Below are 24,450 nucleotides of genomic sequence, written 5' to 3' on the forward strand. Positions count from 1 at the left end.
GGTGAGCAGTGGGCAGCCATGACAGGCGCCCGGGGAGCAGTGTGTGGGGACGGTACCTCAGTGGCACCTTGGCAGATCGGGATTCGAACCCCTTAAATCCTGAAGACACCTTTCACCTCACACATGCAAACAACATGTTGTAATAACGGGCTGTAATATCACCCCGTAATATGATATCTGAGCAGAACTGTAAATAAATGCATAGCATACACCATACTGGTGCTTGTTTAAATTGTATCCAAACTTTTCTCCTCGATGTCATCAGAGTATCATGTTTCGTCGGATCTTGTAATATCCCGTATAGCCAGAAAATGCATCCAGCTTAACTGGAACCACTAAAACCCTCAAGCTGCGTGCACCATAGATTAAGGTTATGTCTTTTTTGAGGCTATGGGAACCTTTTATGGACTTCTGGCAATCTGCGTTTCTTTTTTCTTTCTTTCTTCTAGGTACATTTTCTCTTTATCTCAGTTATATACATATTTAAGAATAAAAACTATAGGTTTTCTCTATAGTCGGACACTCTCCACTCACCAAAGTACTGTGCACAACTTGCATTTTAAAAGATGAAGGCGCATTCGCATTGCAAATGGCCTGAACGTGAGCACGTACTTCATTTGCAGCCATGTAAACGAAAAGCCCGAGTTTCTGCTCATAATTGCGCTGCTTATTTTATTCGGCCGAGGCCCGTGTTGACTCAAATAAGACTCTTTGTTTGTTTTCTGTTTATGGCGCGGAGCTAGCGGCGCTCCGTCGCGGTTTATGGAGATTAAAAGCTGAAATGCTATGCTGAAAGCGTATATTTGAAGTGGCCGTCCAAACGTCCACGTTTCCACCGTGAGCGCGAGGGGAGAAACTCTTACGACAGCACCGGCTCTAATATCAGCCCATTTATAAACATAAACCCACGCTAAACCCGACACCCCGGGAGTTGCCAAGCCTCATGGTATCCGAATAAAAAAAGTAACTCGAAGGTTCGCAAAAGTAGTCTGCCTGGCATCGCTCCCTGAACAAACCGGCCTTTCTCTGTGTTGCCAGGTCTGGGCATCTTGCACGCTGAACATTTCGCAAAATAAACACGAGACAGCACATTACAAAGCCGAAACTATGTTGGTTGTGCAACGTAACACTGGGACAATATCTGATTCAACAGCTAAATTATATGTATCTAATTTATTAAAGACAACGCTGCCGTGTTACAAGACAAAATAATTCAATGATGGCCGAAATTGATGGTGACATCAGCCACAATTAGATTCAAACAAGAATCGCCAAATACAATGCACAAAGGCCGCCCTCGGTTTGCAACAAGGACTGCTTCAAAACAAGAACAAGAAACAACAAAAAAAAACTGACCCAAAACAAGAATTCTGTTTTCAAGTAGTCCAAAGTAACTGCAGTCTTCTTTCCGAAAAATAAAGACGTGTAAACCACCAACCTGGCAACAAGGGGAAGGTGTCCTTCATGCAAAATATTAATGTGTTGCTTGGATTTTTTTCTTTGTGTTTAAGCTTAAAAAATTACGTTCTAGAAAATCCTGTGCTGCCAAAATCCTGCCCTGTCACGCAGTAAGAGAAAAAGACTCCATCTGTCTCCTTTTGCCCCACAATTGCCTCCATCTTTGCAGGTGAGTCTCAAACTAATGTTATTTTATATGCCGCATCTGTCCACATGTGCCAAATTATAGCCCGGATGGCACCATTGAATATGGAGCCTTATAGCATGACAGCGGGTTTTCCGATACCATTAACACTCCATTCAGACAGACGGCATAACCTAACAGCCCATTTCCCTCCACGCTGAAGCCACAGTTATATTCTAATGAGGTGGAGGGACCTTCTTTCGAGGTGCTGGAAGAGGATCTCAGGCGAAGGCCTTCTGTTTCACATTGATGCTGAACTTGACCGCTGTCCTGGGACCTCATCTCAGCAATGTCTCTAAATGGCCACCATCTGACATAGCAGGAATGAGGCAAGTGTGATGGCAGAAAGCGATATGTCACCAGCAGGCACGCTGTGGGCTGGGAGACCTTCCATTCCAACTGAGATTTGACTACGGGCTAAAAGCCACATTTTATTCCAGTTTAAACCACTTTCCACCCGCATTAATACAAAAAAATATATAACAGTTACATAAATCATGTCATATTTATTTGATACATATCATATTGCTATCACAATGATGACGTGTAGTTAAGTAGTTGCCAATAGCAATATATTATTTATTATGTCATGACACCCTATGTCCATGATGCTCAAATTATATTTATTAGCTTGATAATATATGGATATCCATTAAACTAGTATATAATAAAGTTGTCAAGGACACCAGGACATCTGTTTCAGTCAACTTAAAATGGTTATTATTTCCACCTATCAAAGCATATATTATGCATAGCTGGGTCACAAAGGTCCTTCTGGTGATTAAAATGCTTGGCGCTGTAATGTGTATATGAATAGCAACATTAAGCTCTTTACAGCCAACTTTCATTGGACCTTTGTGCTAACATAGTGCCACTATGGGGCCACGAAGGAGCCCTCTGCCACACTACGGCAGAATCTCCGATGGAATATTCCGAACACACATTCAGCCCGGAGCTGCAGGTTCGCCGGCCTGCCACTCCCCCGTCTGCAGACAGGTCGAGGCATCTTAGCATCCCACACACGTACGCCTCTCCGTACCTTCGCAGTGCTTGCCGTCTCCCTTGTAGCCTGACTTGCAGATGCATTTGTATGACTTGGGGGTGTTCTGACAGATGGCATCAATGCTGCAGTTATCCAGAGATCTGGCACACTCATCCACATCTGGAGAAAGAGAGAGAGAGAGAGAAAATGCAATTCAGTGGCTTTGTTTTCTGAAAGGTTGGTTGCAGGGCCGTCAACAGACAGGGCAGAACTAACCTTACAATGCACCCCGAGCAACAAAAAAAAAAAACTAAATCACAAAATGCAGCATTTCTGGCTGCATGTTTGACAGAGCAATGGTTCTTGCACAAGATAAACAATTTTCTCCCCCCCTGCAAATTCTGTGCTTTTGAAAAGACGGAAAACAAGTTAAGGTGTAATTGCTGTGTCGTGAGACAAATAGGACATCCAGGACTGGCATGCATTTTAAACAGCTTTGCACTCCCATTTATGTAACAGTCTACCGATAAGTCCATCCGCATGCCAGCATATCCGCACATTTTCAGTGTTGCCAGACACACAATAATTATCGTATTTGCACCATAATTTTACCCTCTGTGCGATTTACGATCAATAATTCCAAAAATCACGTAATGTATGATAATTGTACCCCCTCATTTTACCGCCAAGTTATTTCATTAGCATGACATGGTGCAGATCTCTGTTTCCATCTGGCTGTGCAGACATTCTTGGCATTTACGTGCAGTCGTCTCACATTCCTTTACAGCCAATCGATGCACAATGTAACGTGTGGTGACGCACAAAGTAAACAATGATGAGTGGTTTAAGCGTGGATTTTCATGGCAGAGTTGCAGCAAAGAGTACACATATGCAAAATCGACTTACAGAAATGAATGGGAGAAAGACCCCAGCTTTACTGGGTGGTAAAAGTCTGTAGCTGCCACTAACAATAAAGCTTCCTGTCGCTCTTGTTCTGTGTAGGGACTCGTCCTGTGGTTCTGCCACATAAATCTAGTAAAGGTTGCTATATGCTATAATATGTACAGTCTATGAGGATATGTGTCATTGAAGCAGATTTCCTGAGCAACTTCAGAATTGATGTTATCATGTGTACAATAATTTTTCTCAAAATTCGATAAATTTAAGCTACTGGTAGGATATTTCAACATTTAGGATCTGGCAACACTGATGGCTTTTAACATACCTGTGCACCAGTCCACTTGAAAGTGAAAGTGAAGTGATTGTCATTGTGACACACTGCAGCACAGCACACGGTGACACAACGAAATGTGTCCCCTGCTTTTAACCATCACCCTTGGTGAACAGTGGGCAGCCATGACAGGCGCCCGGCGCTTTGCTCAGTGGTACCTCAGTGGCACCTTGGTGCTGAAGTGGCACCCTGGATTTGAACTGGCAACCTTCTGATTAAGGGGCCGATTCCATAAGCGCTAGGCCACCACTGCCCCTTGATGAACTCATGCTTTTGTATGTGTGTGTGAGAGAGAAGGAGTGTGTGTGTGTGTGTTTGTAATCCAAGATGACCACAGTTCTCCAGGTGTTGTGGATTATCCCTCCCTATGGGAAGTGGGGCTTAGAACAGTTTACACAGCCACTGCAAGCCATCCTTATCTACCCCTGGGCTAAAAGCACCCCTCCATTATTATTTACCCCCCCCCCAACACACACACACACACACACACACACACACACACAGGGGTGCCATAAAAGACAATCCACCCTTTACCTTTCATGCGGCAAGTAGTTTAAGCACAGCAAGCGCTCGTCTTCTGGTTCATGGGCGAGTTCCTAAGCCACTCGGCTACTAAAATTTTTGAGTGCGTTTAGCCATTGACTTTTAGGTGGCAAGTAAAAGTCCATGGTGGGAGTTAGAAAGAAAGTGTTTACGAAGTTTCACGCCGAGGATTGTGAAACATGGAAAATACTTGATGATGATGATGCCCCCGACAAAAGGGACTTTACGAGAAATGTTTGCCAGGAGACACTGAGTCAGCTGTCTGTCTTCAATATCCTTACATAACGTAAACATTTGGCATGCATTAAAAAAAAGAATTAAAAAAAGATCACTGGCGGGTATCTATTTGACTCATCTCAGAATCAGACTCAGAGTTTGTCAAACCATTTGGAAAATGAGTCACCGGCTGTCAGAAAAGCAGGTGTCCACATAATGTCCATCGATTTAAAAAAAATAAAAATAAACATCAGCCCACCCCGTCTACACAGCAGGTTTCCATCGTGTGGAGTACACCTTTGATGAAATAATGCCAAGCAATCAGTCACTCTGCATTCTAACAAAAAGTAGGAAGACGAGCAGGTTTTCATATTATTCTTTTCCATAAAAAACATTAACATGTCTAGGGGCCAACATTGGTGACAAAACTCATCAGCAAATAAATCTTATTGTAGTCTTAGAGTCCTGTGTAGTTCAATGGTTAACAGCAAGATTTTTTTTTTTTCCCAATTTATCAGCCATTGGCATATGGACCCTGCATATATCGCAATTCCCTAATTGGCCCAATGTTCCCAATGAATCTATCCCTGACTCTAATATAAAAATCTCTTCAGTGCCTGGCAGCCTATTTCTGGTAGAATTACTCCGTGCTTCCAGCTCCACGATGCCCACCACTGATTTATATTAGCTGGAAACAATGAGGGTCCTCAGGGATGGAAACAGAAGGAACATCTTTCTTGACTTTGCCTAAACCGAAAGTGAGAAAGTGAGGGAGGGAGGGCGGGAATATCGGCTGCAAGCATTTCTGGACGGCTGAGATGCTTTTGTCACAGTAATACATTCATCTTGCTGTCGGCTCCAAAGCTCCATGTCTCCTTGACTATTAATACTCATTAGGCCTAGAACAATTTCAATATGAACCCTGGCAGAACATGCAAGCAAGATAAATGGTCAAACATCCCACATTGTTCTGGTCTCTACGGGGATCCGTCTTCCTTTGGCCAATTGTTTGGTAATTTGCTACATCCTTGTGGCCATGAGCATAACTCAATTCCACTGTTCCTCTCCAAAAAAACGTACAACCACTACATCAGACATGCAATCGTGTCCGCAATACATCAAAACTGCAAAAATGCAGGAAAACAAGATCTTTCAGCTTGTTCTTTTCTTCCCAGCAGAAACGGGGCCGAGATCTTTCACTGCCTGTCAATGTGGGGTGAAGCGAATGACCTGGGGCAGCACAAATGCGTTTTCTCAGCAGAACACAATCAAGTCATTCAGCGGCACCGTGCGGGAGTGTGCCGCAAGAGAAACAGCCTTTAAGCAAATGTCTCCACAATCTAATCCTTTAACGCCGCCGGGGCCGGGGCCGGGGCCTGGCTCAACATTTCAGCAACTCAGGAGATCCTTTACATGGCTTCGTGTATTTCTCCTGACCCCGAGACAACACAGAGCCAATTTATTTTGCACTTTCGTGGAGGAACCACGACCCGTGTTAGATTGACTGAGATGGTGAGCTTGATAAAGACCTCATCACCCTGAGAGACTTATTTTTTTCAACGTGATTGTTAAATTCTCTTGTTCAGGAAGGACACCGTGGTGAGCTGCTGGCTTCCAATGCTTTTGGATTTTAATAAAAGCAATAAAACACTTTCTGTATTTAAGCCCCCAAGTTTACAGTGGTTATTTTGTTCTTTTAATTGAGGGCATTGAGTAGAATTCAATTTTTCATTCAATGCTACCTCTGACGTTGTTTCACTCGTAATGAGTTTAAGAGTTTTTCATACCAATATGTAAATTAGAAGTTATAAAATCCTATAAAAGTCAATTAACATGGAAGCAATCAATAATCGAAACCATTTGGAAAAATGAAACGTTAGGTTAACCAATGCATTGTAAAAAAATAATCACCAAATAATCCCATTTTTATTTTTTTTAAATAAATCAGAACTGAAATTCACAGAGCCGAGGTGGTTCAAGGCTGGAAGCCATTCTGTGCAACTTCTATTATTTCTATCCTATTCAGAATTTCCAGCCACCAGTTCAACACTGGCTGCTCAAAAGATGGCTAAGTGTGTGTGGGGAGAAGATATATTCATCAAACAACAATTTAGCAAGTACTGGTCAACTGCTCAGCCATAACAATTAAATCGCAGGAACATGTCAGCTAGATGTGTGAACCTTCACTGGCTGCACAATTAGATTCGATTATGGTTACCAGTGCACTGATTATCAATGTATTCACACGATCTTCACATGAACGGTGGTGTCAGCTGAGCGCGGACTGAACAGCGACCTTTTTTTTCCTCTCACTGGAGCTAATTTAAAGCATGCATTGCACTTGCCACAAGGTTTGCCAAAAAGTTTTGCTCAACAAGCCACACGTAATAGGCATGACTTTCTAAACTCCCAGTAAAACAATAATGTTGTGTTGTAGCTCTCTGGACACTCAGAGACTGATAAGATCCTTCTGGAGTTTCGGAACTGGTCTCGAGCGGCGCTGTATACAGATCATAGTTTTTGCCACCACCAGAAAATCAATATGATATAATCGATTATGCTCTGCACTGCATCTCGGTGCTTCGATAATAAGACCTATTTCAACACCCCTAATGTCGGCATAGGCCAACAGAACTAAAACATCTGAAAAGTCCAAACATCAACCAAAGGCAAGAAAGAAAGAATCAATTTCTTTTGAGCGTGTTCATAGTTCTTTGGCGTCAGTTATTGGATATTCTCTGAAACTGCGGCTAAATAGGCTGCTGTTGGCTGTGACTGCTAATGTATGGCTACCACTTTATTTGCCAACAAGAACAAAGGCAGTTAGCAAGACAAAAATCAACCTTTTTCTGAATATCTGATTGATTGTTCTCTTTAACACAGGCAGGACAAAGAGGAGAAATGCACTGAGCGGCTGAAAACCAATTCCTTTAGCAACTAAAATAAGCCAGTCAGAACGAATCAGTCCGGCGCGCATTCCGCTGCGAGCCCCGCCGGGGAAAATGCCCCTGTAACCGACTCCTGCATCTACGGAGAGGATCCCTTTCTACCCTTCTTTCTTCCAAAGTTTTCTTCCAAAACTTTGTTTGACTCCCTTAAAGAGCTTTTCCTGTTCTGCGGTAACTCAAATCTGTGCCGTAGCCAGCCGGCTCCCTCGGCATAAGCTTCACAGATGCGCACACACGAATCCCCGTCAGAGGTCGAAAGGCGGCCCGTGTCATATCACCCGGACCGTCTTATGCCGTCCTAACGGCGCAGTGCTAACACGGAGACGCTGTTTCCCTCGGGCAATTATGTCCAGGCTCTCCTACGGCCGCCGCCCAGCCTTCCGAGGCCAGGGACGGGCGGCCCACGAGGGGTCAGAGGGGTCTGATTTATGAGCGGGTTATATTTAGTCCAGCAGCCTGGACGGGCCACAGTGTGCATCAGTGTGTGTGCGAGCGTGTGCTCAGGGGGCAGAGAGATAGACGGAGCCCACCGGGGGCCACCGTGTGCAGCTCAAACCCAGGCCGATATTTACACCGCGCTTCGGGCTCCAGCTCCCCTGCATCCAAAGCAGCCATGCTTCCAGCCATGATGATTTAGAGAATGCAGAGCTGCATCGTCCAGGTGATGCGTGGTCGTGACTTTAGATGGGATCTCAGTCAAAAGCACGTTCTTAATAAAAAAAAAATGTATAATACAAAAGCCACACAATGAAGATTGAATTGCACCATTCAAAATGTTCGGTGTAAGTCGCGATATGGCTCTCTCCTGGAAGTAATTAGTCCTGTAGGGATTCTTTTTTTTGGAGGGGGGGTGGGGAGCATCTTCAGTGTTGCTTTTTGCAAATGTCGGTGTCAGTCACAGACTGCTGGAGCATAAATCATGGCCAGAAAATCAAAGAGCTGCTCAAGTCAAGAGTGAAAAAAAAAGACATCTGGTAGGAAATGTCTGAGAGAAATGAGACGGACAGAGAATAAAAGCACAATGGCACACAAATAGTACTAAAGCATGGAAATTGCGCTGATGAGGATGACTTCTCGAGATGACAATTAAGACATTGCGCATTGGATGGGTTCAGTAATGTCAGACTCACTCGTGCTGATTATCTGCATGTTTGATTCGGTAGCAGACGTGGCCCAGAGATAATTATAACGGAGATGGTGTGTGTGATGTTGACTGATAGTGCTGTGAACAAGGATAGAAAATCGAGGGAAGAGACAGCATCTTGCGCTCAGTGTTGCCAAGCTGGGTCGCTTTTCAATTTGGTATTTTGCTTGTCACTTATAGGTAATCAGGGACCCAATTGTCATATTTACACTGCTCACTCAGGGTGATGGGTTGACAATTGCTTCACTTTCACTTCACAAAATTTGTCACACATCTGGGCACATCTGGCAGCATTGTTTGCAGCACTTTGCAAATGTGATGTGTTAAATCATCCAGAATGAAAATCTGATTAGCTTCTCAAGAAAACCAAGTGGTTCATTCTTTTTTTTTTTTTTTATCTATTTATTCATGCAAAATCCCAAGGACGCCTTGGCCTTGTACTTGCAAACAGGCCCCACGGCAATGTCTATTATGTCCACTGTCTTAAAAATAGGGCTCATAATGTCAAAACCGAAGGCACTTACTCACACGAACAGCACACACCTCAAATGGGCTATCAGGCGACACAGAGACGGGAAGACGGGGAGTTCTGATGAAATGCAGACGTCAACATTAGTAGAGAATTTAGCATCCTCCCCTACCTCCTTTCAACCCCTCTACAGGTAATGAAGGGCTGCACTGTTTGTTGTCTGCTGGGCTTCTAGAGAAAACACAGGCAGCTCCAGTCGGGCTGTTTTCCTTCGTCCTTCTCACTTTTCGAAAAAGCTTAAATATCAGCGCACGTTGCAAATCTCATCCCGTGTGACATAGGGGCGTATATTGGGCATGGATCTCACGATGCACACGGGTCATGATACGATTGTGTCACGATATGTTGCAATACTGTACATATCGCGGTATTCCGCAGTTCACTGAAAATGTAAAAACAGCGGAAATACACGATCGGTCTGTCATGTTTCGTGATATCACTATGCCCGAAATGCCAAGCAGTAATTCAAAGTACCCAGCTGTACAGCGCCACCTACGGGAGTGGAGGCTGATTCTCATCTCTGTTGACCTCGGTAAAGAAAACGCTCGACAGCACCACCTGGTGGACTAAATATGTATACAAAAATATCGATGCTCCCACATAAAATATCGCAATATTGATATGTCTCTTACACCCCTACGACATACCGTGGACTCCTGGGATACTATATATATGGGATACTGAGATACTATGGGGCAGTGGTGGCCTAGCGGTTAAGGAAGCGGCCCCGTAATCAGAAGGTTGCCGGTTCGAATCCCGACCCGCCAAGGTACCACTGAGGTGTCACTGAGCAAAGCACCGTCCCCACACACTGCTCCCCGGGCGCCGGTCATGGCTGCCCACTGCTCACTCAGGGTGATGGGATAAATGCAGAGGACAAATTTCACTGAGTGCACCGTGTGCTGTGCTGCTGTGTATCACATGTGACAATCACTTCACTTTACTATAGTATCCAAGGAGGAGTGATACTATAAACAAACCAAGCAAGCAAAGGTAAAACACACATGCAATTGTGATCTAGGGTGGTAGTAGCCTAGTGGGTAACACACATCCCTATGAACCAGAAGACCCGGGTTCAAACCCTGCTTACTACCATTTTGTCCCTGAGCAAGATACTTAACCCTAACTGTCCCTGTAACAACTGATTGTAAGTCGCTCTTGATAAGGGCGTCTGATAAATGCTGTAAATGATCTTGTAATGATGTCACAATCAGTTAAAAACAGGAAGGCGCCGTTATGTTGATTTTTTTGACATTCCTTCAAAGGAAGTGCTGCTATTATTTCACCCAAAAGCCAACTAACTGCACAAATATGCACCAAACAATAGACTTAGCGGCAGCGCAAGGAGTGGGTAGCAGATCTACGTCTGGAAAAACCATCAAATGAAAGAAGAAATGGAAAAAAAGAGGGAGAAGAAACAAAATCACAGCTTTGCGCTCCGCGGGCGAGTGACTGGCACCGGGACGTTCCTCGAGGTCCCACTTAAAATTCCTGCCAAAGGCCTGGCGAGGAGCTGCGTTACTGCAACGTTACTTTCAAATTAGCGGCACGCCACACGCTGTCGTACGTGAGCACTGAGCTGGCGCTTCTTCCAGACAGGTAATGAAGGCCTTGCCTGCACACAAGAATCCGGGTTCTCTCAGCATGAGACGCGAGAGCCGGATTTGTTTGTGAGGGTGCTGTGCAATTCCCCCATAACCCTTCATCCAAGACGATGAACTCTTGAGTGGGACAAGCGATTGTCGGGCATCGGCTCAAAAGTCATTGTCACATGTGATACACAGCACACGGTGCATACAGTGAAATATGTCCTCTGAATTTAACCCATCATCCTGAGTGAGCAGTGGGCAGCCATGACAGGCGCCCGGGGAGCAGTGTGTGGGGACGGTGCTTTGCTAAGTGGCACCTCAGTGGCACCTTGGCGGGTCGAGATTCGAACCGGCAACCTTCTGATTACGGGGCCGCTTCCTTAACCGCTAGGCCACCACTGAAGGTATCGGCGTAGCAGGAAAGACAGATCGAGGACGCGCTAGCGTTGGCAGGCCTTCCCTCAACAAGTCGCTCTTAAGACACCGAAAGTGCCATTTCCCGGAGGGGCACGCCTAATGCACGAGAGAAAATGACATCAAGCTCTGCGCATCTCACGATCCCCTCCGATTTCCCTCTTTCTCCGACTTTTCACTGACAGAACGCACGATCTCTTTCCTAAAAGGAAAAGAGGATAAAAAACCACTCTCGTCTCATGGGATCGAAGATGCGCCAGCAGAGCGCGAGTCGGATCCCGCGAGGGGAAAAAAAAACTTTCTGAAATGAGAGGAGCAGCCGAAGGGATGAAGGGCGATGCGCCAAACCTCCCCTTTTCACCGCGCCTCTCACCGCGGAGGGGAGGCGATAGGCCCGGCACTGCGGCAGCGCGTCTCCGGCCGCTCCCGGAGCTGGTTTTCACACGAGGGTCTTCTGGAGGAAGCCGAAATCTCCTCTGACGACCCCGTCCATCATCCCATACACGCGAAGGCCCAATGGAAAAAGGCGCTAACTTCTAAAGTAGGACTTCTGGTCTCATCTTACAGAATCATGACTTACCTTGCCGTCTAGGTTCTAAGACTACATGACTATTGACGGTGCATGTCTCTGGACACATTTTTTAAATTCTATTGATGAAATATGCTACCGATAATCCATGTTTTCCGGGATTTTAGATGACGATACGGACGCAAAAAAAATGAAACCATAGAAGGGATTATCTCACTTGCCAAAAAAAGCACCTTGTATCATCAAGTTATAAATGAAAAATATTCCACTGGTTCGCACGCTAGCATTCATGGACTAGAATTTAAAGATTCCGTCTTAATGGGAAAAAATACCCGTAGAGCGATTCACAGAGTCAGGACTTCAACTGAGGTGGAACACGCACGGAACGTCGCCGCTAACAAGCCTTAAATGGCACAGAAGCCCGACTGCCTTCCGCCTTCTGATCCCGTGCTGCATTTTAAGTGCCGGATCGTAATTAGTGCCATTACAGACCCTTAAATTCATGTAGCGCCGGCTAAGTGACTTGACACTCTGGCCCCGCTGCACCAGGCAATTAAGCGCAGAGGCTGTTGCTGTTGTCAGTTACTAAAGCGGCTTTAAGAGCAGCGAACATGGCAATTACAGCGCGAGTGTTACGCCGGTATTTTTAGCCATTTCCCTTCTCGGCAGGACGTACCAAAAAAAGAAAAGACAATGAAGCGTCGCGCGTATTTGCACACTGCACGTACCAGCTGCCGCCAGATCCCTCGCGTCGAAGGAGACTCATATACTTATTTGCCGCGAATTCGGAATTTTATAGGGGGAAAAAAAACCAACTCTTCCGTGCGAGTGACGGGCCTGGAGAGCAGGGCTTGCTGGACCTCCGAGGGTTAAGTGAAGTGAAGTTAAGTGAATGTCACATGTGATACACAGCAGCACAGCACACGGTGCACACAGTGAAATTTGTCCTCTGCATTTAACCCATCACCCTGAGTGAGCAGTGGGCAGCCATGACAGGCGCCCGGGGAGCAGCGTGTGGGGACGGTGCATTGCTCAGTGGCACCACAGTGCCACCTTGGCGGAGCAGGGTTCGAACCGGCAACCTTCTGATTACTGGGCCGCCTCCTTGCCCTGCACTGTTAAAGCGGAGATGCCGTCTCAGTTCTGGCCCAGAGCTCTTTCAACCGACGGCACAACTGCAGACAACCGCTGCGTGTCAATGACGATGTTAAATTCGCCCCTCGGGACGTCACGGGCCGACGATCCTGGAAGCAGAGAGGACGCACTGTTCTTCTTCCTCGTGAAAGATGAATCCTGGCCTCGACCAAGTGGTTCCTGTGTTATATGGAGGGTGCGACCGGCTCGAGGGCTACGGTATTTCTGCATACCGGCTCTGTACGACGTTTCTGCCGCACCCTCCCACCGAGATTCCTTGAAGTGATTTTCCATTACTAAGCAGAATAAAAGCGCGTCCTCTCCATTACAGCTGCCGTCCCCAAAAAGCTGCCGCCGGCTCGCAGGAATGTAAACACAAGCTGCCTGTAAACAGAGCCAATCACCCGACCGACCCGATGACGTCCCTCGCCGACCCCGGACGGCGGAGCGGGGGACAGTAACCGGGGGCCTTTTTCCTTTTCCAGAAGGATCCGCGGAGCGGCCCATGGCTGAACGGCGACTCACGAATGGGGTCGCCGGAGAGAGCGAGGCCGGAGCTCATCTTCGGGGGGAACAAAGAGCGCTCCAAGGGAGAGGGGAGGGGGGAACCCCCCCCCCAAAAAAAAAGCACCCCAAAAAGACGGTGAAAAATATTTCAGGCCTCATTTGCAGCACACTGTTTAAATTAGGGGCCGATAAATGAAACGGCGGGTCAGGGGGGCCGGGGGGCGGGCTGATCCGTCCACGTCGGCGGTGTTTATACTAGACGCTGTTTCTAGCTACGTGCGGCCGAAAATGCGCCGCGCTGTATATTTGCGATGTGTGTGCGCGAGTGTGAACGTGTATATTTACACGGGCCGCGCGGAAGCGCTGTCCATTCGTCCCCGTCCCACGCGCGTTTTACGAGAAGGTGAGGGTCCTGCACCCGAGGGTCCAGCTCAGCTCGCCATAATCGAGCGGGGCATCCACGGACAAGAGAGATCGCTTACCACACCGGGAGCCAGACATTCCGGCGCGTCACTCCAATCTCCCGGGGCCACGGGAGCCCCAGGACCCGCCCCGGCCGAACGGCAAACGCCGCCGTCTCTTCTTAATGGGGACAGATTACGCCGAACACCTCTGAGCAAACGTGCGCGCACCAAGAACAACAAAAATGTACCGAGGGCCGCTGGACTGGTGAACCTCGGCTTTGCCGGGATTCACCCGCTCCTCAGGGCCCCATGAAATGAACTGAAAGGAAAACGAGCCGAAATCTGAACGTGGACCGGGCGCAGGGTGAACGCTCTTGATATAACCGATCAAGTGAAGCGAAGCGATTGTCACTTGTGATACTCACGGTGCACACAGTGAAATTTGTCCTCTGCTTTTACCCATCACCCTTGGTGAGCAGTGGGCGGCCATGACAGGCACCCGGGGAGCAGTGTGTGGGGACCGGGATTCGAACCGGCAACCTTCTGATTACGGGGCCACTTCCCAACTAGGTCAGCCCCCCCCCCCGTATTCGGTTCTTAATCCACGAGCTACTTTCACGAAGCCCGATGCTCATCTCCTCCATCAAATGACGAGAAGATGCCAGATCCACAATGGCACCGACAAAATAGCCTGAATGCGGCTTGTGGGCGTGCCTCTCACGACGCCGATTCACGGCCTGTGACCCAGTCCTGTCAACGCGTGGCCCAAATGTGGATCCCGGGCGTCTGTAAACCGTCTGCGGTTTCGGCCCACATGTGGGCGCAAGTCCAGGGACGGATGGACCCAAAAGCCGGAATTGAGTTGTCCGGCTCAGACAGGGCTGCGAGTAAGTGACCACGCGCTGTCTCGGGAAGGTGAGGGAGGACAAGGGACGGCCCGCCGGCGAAGTCTGCTTCTCTGGAACGGCCCAAATATCCTAAGGTGAAGGACTGCATGTTAACGGTGTACTTTGTCCTCATCGTCAAAAACGAAAGCGACGTAAGCAGCATTTGTCCTCGCTGAGCTGCTCCTAATAGTAGTGCGCTGTGTAAACACGCTAACACGCCTTAAATAAAAGCCTTTAAAGGATTTCACCGGCTTTTGGGGGATTTTGCATCTTAAAAAGCCTGATTCCAGAAAAGACAGCTCGTATTTGGATAGATTTAACCGGAAAAACGTTGCAAGGGAGCGAAGAATACGTGTGGGTGGTAGTAGCCTAGCGGGTAACACACTCGCCTGTGAACCAGAAGACCCAGGTTCAAATCCCACTTACTACCATTGTGTCCCTGAGCAAGACACGTAACCCTGAGTGTCTCCGGGGGGGACTGTCCCTGTAACTACTGATTGTAAGTCGCTCTGGATAAGGGCGTCTGGTAAATGCCGTAAATGTACATGGGTGGGCGGTGTTGGTTGAAACTCTGTGGGGGGGGCGCGTTACTGGTTAAGGACGCAAAAGTCTAGGCAGAACGAACCCGTCAGAGGCGCATTTTACCGACTGACCAGCTTCCCCCCCGACTTGTCGGCGACACACAAGCGAGTGTTGTGCGAACAGGAGCGAGCGAGCACGACGCCGGGGCCGGCAGGCGCTCAGCACTCAGGCATTTCGCGAACTGGTGACTTCTTTCCTCTCCTAAACTGAGGCGACCGCTATAAAAAAAAAAAAAAAAGGAGAAAAAACAGAAGGTTTTGCCTCCGGCCTAAAAAAAAAAAAAAACGATTTCTTTTTTCCGTTTCCGGCTGAGGAGGTACGAGTTACTTCTGCGGACACCTACTCCAGGCCGAGCCCCGTCGGCAACGGCCGCATCGACCCAGCCAGATTCGGAAAAGTGACAAAGGGCACTGCGACTTCATTGACTGAAAGGAAGACAAAGCAAACAAGTGAGGTGCGGGGGGGGGTGTCAGGGTGTGTTTTGGCGGGGGGTGGGGACGGCGAGAAGCCCCCCTTTATCTCTTCCCTCCGTCTCCCGCCCTTTCAGCCTTTCCGGCGGAACGCCGAACTTCCAGCATCTGCCGGCCAGGCTTCGGGAGGCGCCGGTCTCCCCATCGCAGCTCGCCGGGGCCGCCCGGGGACCCCCGCCGCGCCCCGGGGCCGAGAGCAGAGGTTACACCAACACGCCACGCTACCGGTTGCCTCGGTGCCGCGCTGGAAGCTTCCCAGGGCGGGCCGGTCCCGGCTCGCGGCCTCTCCCTTCCTCTCCGCCCCCCCTCTCACCTTCCTCCTGCCATTTTCCCCGCCGTCTACCGCGAACATTTTCCCCTTCCCTTCTTCTCCCAGATTGAGTCACGACTGACACTCCCGCCGCGGACCTGTAATTAAGCCGACATTGATGAAGGACAAAGAGGCTTGTCGCCAACATCTGTGTTGAATAAATATTGACCCGACAAATCACGGCCCGTAATCTCTGTCATTGTCTGCAGGCCTTCAGCCGGGAGATCCGCGGGGGCCGGAGCGCTTCGTACCCTCACCGGGACCCGGGACCCGAAGTGTCGCATCGGGCCCGGCCTGCAAAGATGGAAGCGCGTTTCCAAATAAATTCTCTTCACTGGTGAAATCCGGAAAATCGCTCCGCGGGACAAGGCGTCGGCCGTCGGCCTGAACAGGTGCCAGGACGGGGTGACGGTGACGCCGCCGTCCTGCAAGAGCGATGGGCGCAAATGAACGTGGTGGAAAATGAAAGGGGAGCGAAGTCGTCCTAATTGCAAAATGTAAATATTGAGTTTTCCCACAATGGGAAACAGACCACCCAGGATGGAAAACAGACCCCCCTCTGCCCCACCGCCACTCCTCCGCCCAAAGGGATGTCTTTTTGTGTGCCTGTGTGTGAGGCATCACCAAGCACACACACACACACACACACACACACACTCTTTCCCCCCTTTTCCTCTCACATTTATTTCCCGAAGCCCACGACCCTACATTTACAGCATTTATCAGACGCCCTTTATCCAGAGCGACTTATGATCAGTAGTTACAGGGACAGTCCCCCCCTTGGAGACACTCAGGGTTAAGTGTCTTGCTCAGGGACACGATGGTAGTAAGCGGGATTCGAACCCGGGTCTTACCCACTAGGCTGCTTCCACAGGCACCTCCGCAGCACCCACGTTTTTTCGTAACAAACGCAAGAGAAAAGAAGGAAGCTGCTGAGAGGGCGACGAGGCAGGAAGATCGGGACTTTCGCGTCGCCGTCGCGGACCCGCGTCAAGTGTTTGGCTCCGGGGTGGCAAATGCCTGCGGTCCACGTCGCCCGGAGGGAACGCGGGCGGGTTTTAATCTCGCCCGGAGTATCGCGGGCGAAAAGTTTCTCCTTCTTTCTTTCCTTTCTTTCGTTCTTTCTTTTTTTTTAAACCTCTTTTGGAAAGTGCGGTTCGATATAAGTAAAAGCCTCCGAAAATACGTGGCCGTAACTTATCCAAAGCGCGCGCGCGTTAATAATTCTAATAATAATAAATTATAGCGATAGGATCGAACATGCCGTTTTAGATGATCGCAACCAAACCTCGTTTAAAACGAGACTATTTTTGCGACATTCCTCGTTGTAGTTCGTGCCTGCAATATCACGCCGTGGAATGGACGGGAATCGGAGGTACTTTTTTAAGTGAACGATGCGCAACCCACGCAAGTTGCGCGGATTCTTTTTCGCGACCAGGATCCGACGCGCACTCACCTTGCGTGGGTCGGCTCGCCGAAGCTGGCCGCTGCACGAAGGCGACCAGGCAGAAGCCCACTAATCCAACAGTGGCGCGCATGGCGGCGCGGGGGTGCGTCGGTCTCCCACGGAGGCGAGTCCGGAGCGGGTCCGGAGCCACTAGACGCGCGGGGCCGTGCGGTCGCGTTCGAGCCCGACCATCGCCGGCCGGCTGTGCGGGAGGACGCGGGATGGGGGGGTTATAGGGCGAGAAGGAGGAGAGTGGGAGGGGAGACGAACATCCGCGCACCCCTCTCTCATTCCTTCTCTTCTCTCTCTCTCTCTCTCTCTCTCTCTCTCTCTCTCTCTCTCTTTTTTCCAGGAATTTACAATCGGTTGCGGGATCTGTCACCATGGATACGGCTTCCGTGGGCGAGAGGTCAGAGTTGGGGACCACGTGCAGTCACCTCAGACCCCCATCCATTTAAAGTTGGTGGCTTGGCACCAGAGTCTCCCCAAAAGTTCCCCCATGTTGCCCCCCCGGCTCCTGGATGAGTTCGGCCGTAACTTCCGGCTACTTCACCTTTTCCGCCTCGCATCTGGAGTAACGCTTCATCCGCAGGCCTGTTGCGTAGTGTCCCCGGGGTCCCTACCGAAACCTGGCATGCGGCGCAGACGACGCAGTGGCCTGGACAATGCAGGCAGGCCGCGCTGCGTGTCTCTGCGCGTCTGTGCATAACTTCCAAATGATTCAACTTTTTAAGCAGCGCGTTAACCCCTGCAACAATTAAAGCGCGCCGCCCTGCTGATGGAGAGCTCCTGTCTCCGCTAAAACGAGATTAGCCGTCGGTGTCGGACGCTCTCAGACGTACTGCCGCTGAGAGGCCTGGTCCCAGGGCCCTTTTTTTAACTTTACTGTTTTACGTTTAGACAGGAACGGAAATAAAGCGAGTAAAAAGAGTGATATCGTTGCGTGGTTTGTGTTAGGGCGTGCAATGCATTTACATTTGCAGCATTTATCAGACGCCCTTATCCAGAGCAACTTACAATCAGTAGTTACAGGGACAGTCCCCCCCCCGGAGCAACTTAGGGTTAAGTGTCTTGCTCAGGGACACAATGGTAGTAAGTGGGGTTTGAACCTGGGTCTTCTGGTTCATAGGCGAGTGTGTTACCCACTAGGCTACTACCACCCCACCCGACCCAATGCAACGATTGCTGAATGCTAAAACATCACAAAAACTGTGTCTTGTGTGTGTGCATGCCGTGACACTTGGCATGTGTTGCGGAGAAGGACCCCCCCCCTTCCCCACGATGCACTACAACGCCCCCAGACTGCTGCAGCGCCACTCCGGGATCGGTTGGAGGGTCGGTGCGTTGGCTCTGTGGCCATATTTCAGCCTCCGTCTCTATCCGGCCGCACAGCAACCCCACCGATAGAAGAACAAAAGAGTGCGCAAACAAGCAGTGGCACGCCCCGGCTCTGTCATTGTGTCTTGCTTTGTGGGTGATTTTTCGAATTCAATGAAGATAAATGTTTGATTTTCCGCACGTCCCGCCTCCTGCCCTTTCTCCCCCACTATCCGTGTGGCAGCATGACGGAATTGGCGTCAGGTTGAAGTTTAAAGGGACGGACCACTGGACCGGGCACCGGCCGCTAAAAAGGTCCAGTCTCACAGGCACTGAACGCTTCCATACGCCGGTTGACAACTTGTCCTTTATTAAAAGTAATAATTGTGTGCATACAGAGACGTCTTACTCTAAATGTTTAAATGAACCTGTTTACATTGTCATTTCCACATGTACATTATTACCTACCTGTAGGGGTGGTAGTAGCCTAGTGGGTAACACACTCACCTGTGAACCAGAAGACCCGGGTTTAAACCCCACTTACTACCATCGTGTCCCTGAGCAAGACGCTTAACCCTAAGTTGCTCCAGGGGGGGGACTGTCCCTGTAACTCTTTCTCGTTGTAAGTCGCTCTGGTTAAGGGCGTCTGATAAATGCTGTAAATGTAAATGTTACTCGGAAACCCCAAATCCCTGGAAACAAAATACAATGCAATTAATCCAAGTACATTATTTATAGTTTACTTTTTTACTATACTCTCATCTGTCTTTTAAACTTCATATTAGTCAAAAAAGCCTAAAATCAAGACAAAACTAAAAGCAATCACTCTATGTACGTAATTAACTGTGCATATACCTTCATTTGTACATTTCACTTTCATAAATGTAGTGTTGTATTAAGCTTTTATTAAGAATTCATACATTTAACCATCTTCGTTTCTTCAATCAGGATTTTTTTTTTTTGTGATGTCACTCTACATTTGACCGTTTTCCAACACATTTCCAGACTTGATGGTCCAACTCGAAGATCGTCCCACCGGCAATATTCCTGAGCTCCCAGATGAAAAACCGCTGCCGCTGTGGCTGGAGTTGTGACATTCTGCACTATGTATACCTCAAACCAAAGCAAACATTTCAAGACCTGACATGGACTTGTCTACTGTAACCCTCACCGTGAAGCCAGGGTGAGGTCCTGTTAGGAGGCATTTACATTTAGGGTCTGTAATGCCCCCCGCTGCTGTAGTTAAGACCTCGAAGAATGTTTGCCGACTCAGATAAAGACAATTTGTTGACGGCATGTCCAACTTCAGACTTTCCACTTGGGAGAACAGTGCTGGTTCTGTCTTCAGGCAGCTTTCTTCTGATAGTCCCCATCAGAGATCTTGACGCACGGCTATCAGCGCATGGCTATCTGTGGGAATGTTGTGGTCTCACCCCTGGAATTTCACCAGCCCAAGGTCCAGGGCCCGGACCTCATGGAGTGAAAGAGATCTCTCTCTCTCTGTCTTCCTCGGGGAACAGTGCGCCGCTCTTTTGGCTGCCAGGGAGGGGGGGAAATAAGCAAACACTGTGGATGTGTGCAGAGGAGCCGAGCAGCTTGTAACGTCGCGGGAGCAGATGTTCATCTGGACGGCATAGAGAGGTCTCCTCTGTTACCTGTCGTGAGACACGCCACTCTACCGGGATGATGGTACCGTGTTTCGAATCTGCCCTGGATCCACCAACCTACCAGCACCATCTGCCATCACGCTTTTGCTTGGGCTTCTAGATAACAGTATCACATTTATAATGAGGCCATTCTTTTTCATCATCACAAAGCCAAAATCATCAGCAGCAAATCATCACCGCGGACAAACAAAGTCCGAGAAAGCGAGATTGAACGCTCCCTAATCCCCCTCTGATCTGTAGCGGCTGCCAGAGAGGGACCTGGCATCACCTGAATGTGGGCATGGCAAGTCTGGAGATTACCAGGGAAATCCCATGACCTCACTCTCTATTCATGGAACGCCCGGCCCACTCAGACAGACGTGTCTGCGGAGAACGGAGCCAAGATCCCTATAATGCATGTCTGTAATTGTTTGTGAAATGTGGCCTAGAACGTTAAATGTGCTCCGGGTTAATCCATGGGAAGCATCTAGAAGAAGAAAAATATGCTCTCCCTGACATGATTCTAATTATTTATTATCGGTATTTACATTGGCATGCATGCCCTGGGCATTGTAAACCTTAAAGAACAGTTTATAACTGTGTAATTACTTACTCGGTTTTTACTGGGGGAAATATTAGTCTCCCCACGAGGTCATTTCGCCCCTCGAAACGTCTGTCCGCCATTGTCCTGGTGAGGATGGGCTCACATCTGGCTCCTTGTTAGCGGGGCTGACAGATCCTCCAAGTGCAAGACGCTAGACGGGCGGCCGAGCCTCAAGCTTGAACTTGTTTGCTTGTGTTCCTGGCTGACCCGCGCTTCGAGTTCATCACTTCCCGGATTCTTTTCACATCGGATTTTCGGGTTCTGTGCGCCGTTGCCACCCCGACAAAGGCTGCTATTTACATCTTTTTGTTGCATGTTCACAATGGGGGCCTTTACACTTATTTGTCTGCGCCGCCTCATGGACATGTTGTACTTGATGAATTCACTTCGGTGTTCCTTTTGGTGGGTGAATTGCCCTGGAATATAAAGGAAATCGAGCGGAAATCATAATCAGAAGCCTTAGCCACATGTTGCTGGTTAATGCCGGCCTTGTTCCTGTGGCCAGAGAGAATTTCCCATGACAGTCTGTTTCAAACCAACCAACAAACAAACACACACACACACACTAAAAAGGGCCCAGTCCATTATGTAAATGCAGTTGAACGCGCTCGGCCATGGCCATTCTTCCCTGTGGGGACAATTCAGTGGCTCACAGGAGTTTACTGCATCCATCTCTCCCTTTTCAGCCCTGGACGTCTCTCTCATTACGTCATGCGTCGGCAGACAACGCGGACACGTAAATAAATTTGGTGCAAATCCTTGCCAGATGGAGGATAATTCCGCCACTGCCATAAGTCTGGAGTCTGGCATTATGAACATCCTCCTGGAGGATTTGAAAGTGGGTGTCGATGGACTCCTGTTTATGGCAGGAGTCGGTGGGAACGCTAAAGGGCTGAGAACCTGAGCGATCCTGTCACGATGGCACGTTGTTAGTCCTGGAGTCTATTTCAGAACATTTTCCTTTGTGTGCTGAAGATCTGTGCTTTAAGATCTGCATATATTTGCATTTATTCCCCCCTCAAGACTATTTTGGTCCTACAGAGGAACTCCTTAAAATTCTTCAAATGGCCAAACAAGAACAAATTTCCCTTATTTCGGCATAATGCAAAAATAATAAATGAGCTCACCAGATAACTGCGTTATGCGCATCTGACTGGGTGGGAAAAGTATGCAGAAAAACCTCCCGTGGATGTTATTCGGGCTGCTGCTTTTATTACAAATCCAGCTCTAAGTGGCCTTTGAAATCACACACTTGACCTTTGTGCACCTTGGACCGGACTGAAATTTCTTCATTCTATTGTTAGCGTTCCTTTAAGATGAAATGTTCAACGTTCCAAGAATAAATCACTTTTCTGCCGGGTGCAGGCCGTCTTCCCCATGCACGTTTGTAGGAATTAAAATGAGGCAGAAATGAAAAAAAAAAAAGCAGTTCGAAAGCAGTCCGACATGCCAGAGTCCGGCAACAGAAGTGAAATCTTTGGTTTTGTTTAATTATTGGGAGTTTCTTGGTGAGCTGGGACCCTCCCCATCCCCCATCCACTCCCTTTTGTGCTCTTGGAAAAAGAGGAATGACCATTTTGACCACTAAAGGGGCACCCAGACAAACTAATTGGAGAATCCTGAGCGAAAGAGGACAAGAGAGAAAATAGTCTTAAAACTAAGCTGGTCAAATGTATGAACGGCGACCACAAATGCTGTGGAGAAAATACATATCTTACAGTATAATGTAATGTAGTATTACTTTTACGCACACATGGGAGATCGGCATCCTTTTAAAAGCTAAATTTATATTTATTTTTAAAATATATTTATATGAAAATTGTTAGCATGGAAATGCTTTTTCCCCAGTTACTACACGAAACACAAAAATACCCAACAATATTAATAAATGAAAAAGATTCACAAAGACTCTGACCTTGTTTAAAATGCAGAGTTACTTCAAGCAGCGGCTTAAGATGCAGATCACAGAACTACTTGAATCCAAAAGCCCAAAACCGCCCTTTTCAAACAAGAACAATTATGTTTCTCAAAGACCAACCGCAGTACAGGATGTCAGAGAGGCCATTTCACTTGGAGTGGCACAAACAAGAGGCCTACAAATTGAATTGATGCAGACTCCGGTCGTTTGATGTATGTTGTGCTGGAACGGTGAAAGCGCCAACCACAACGCCTTGGTGCAATTCAGACAAAACCTGAAGAACTGTCACAGACTGATTAATAGAAATGAACATTACATTTCAGGGGGTTTTCCTGACCTTTTCCAGACCTTTTGCTGACCCAAAGATGAGTATGACGGGTATATTGTGAATATTGCTAAAAATATATATATATTTAAATTTTGGCATGCTACAGGTCACCACTGAAGGTATGAAAGTATGAAGACAGTGGAAAATTACAAGTGAACTTCTTGAACAGCTGCGCCATAAACACATTGTGCCACCTAGTGGCCAACATTTGCACAAACATTTATTCTAATAATATATATATATATATATATGTGTGTGTGTGTGTGTATATATAAAATTCTAGAAGGTGTTATTATATAGCTTGTCCACGTTGCCTCCATTTTTTAAGTGAATATTTTAAACAATGATGCCACTCTAGGGGCCTGTTTAATCGCTTCTTTAGTCTTTTCTCATCCTAAATGTCACTATTTATTTCTCTTTTTTTCATTCAAATCCACACCCAACATTCAAATATGTCTCCAGGTTTTATAGTATATGCAAATTAACAACTACTGCTTTACATACCACTGTATCATGCAAAAAAGCTTATTTAGGTCACCAGAGTCAGTTTGGGCAGTTGCGGGGCTGTTTGGGCGTCTTATGCAGCCGGCTGCAAGTGATCCTTTCCGTCAGAAGAACCTGTCAGATATGCTTCATTTATTTATCACCTCCCTCTTGTGACAGAATGGGTGCACACAAGAACGTGATTAAATGCCGGCCAGAGAATTCACTTGGGACTACAGCAAAGAGGAATAAGCCGCATGGTAACTTCTCAGGCCATGATGCAAAGTGGGAGGGACAAAAACATTGTTCACAGAAATGGACGCTATGTAGACGAGGTACTGGGCTGCCTTCTAGTGGGACGTTGCAAAAGACCACAAAATAGGACTTGGATGTGAGCATTGCCCAACATTCCACTGCGGGGGGCATTTTATTGTCTGGTATGTTTACACTCTCTCACGTGTGCTCAGAGCTGAACACAATGGGGGAGGTTACGTGACACGACAGCCCACTGCACCCATCGAGTTTAACTGGTTCCCCACCTGAGAGGCTATGCGTGGCCGCGCGCGCGTGTGTGCAGAACCAGTTAACATACATAATCACACGCAGACGCAGACAGCGACCTGGCTGGCGTTTTCAACGTGAAATG

At 48.0% G+C, this 24,450-nt stretch overlaps 1 protein-coding gene across 3 annotated transcripts in view; it reads right to left on the reverse strand.

Moving 5' to 3' along the window:
• Window positions 1–18,145, reverse strand: part of scube3 (signal peptide, CUB domain, EGF-like 3) — a 73,876-nt gene extending 55,731 nt beyond the window's left edge. For 2 of the 3 annotated variants that reach the window (XM_028994309.1, XM_028994308.1), the window contains exons 1-2: window positions 17,518–17,795; window positions 2,682–2,804 (exon numbers count right to left, since the gene is read on the reverse strand). In XM_028994309.1, coding sequence (XP_028850142.1) covers window positions 2,682–2,804; window positions 17,518–17,599 — 205 coding nt within the window. In that variant the 5' untranslated portion in view covers window positions 17,600–17,795. Of the gene's footprint in view, window positions 1–2,681; window positions 2,805–17,517; window positions 17,796–18,061 lie in introns of those variants that run through there. The other variant, XM_028994310.1, reaches the window with a different exon arrangement.
• Between the last annotated feature and the right edge of the window lie 6,305 nt (window positions 18,146–24,450).

Source organism: Denticeps clupeoides, chromosome 10, assembly GCF_900700375.1.
Source record: "Denticeps clupeoides chromosome 10, fDenClu1.1, whole genome shotgun sequence".
Classification (NCBI taxonomy): domain Eukaryota; kingdom Metazoa; phylum Chordata; class Actinopteri; order Clupeiformes; family Denticipitidae; genus Denticeps; species Denticeps clupeoides.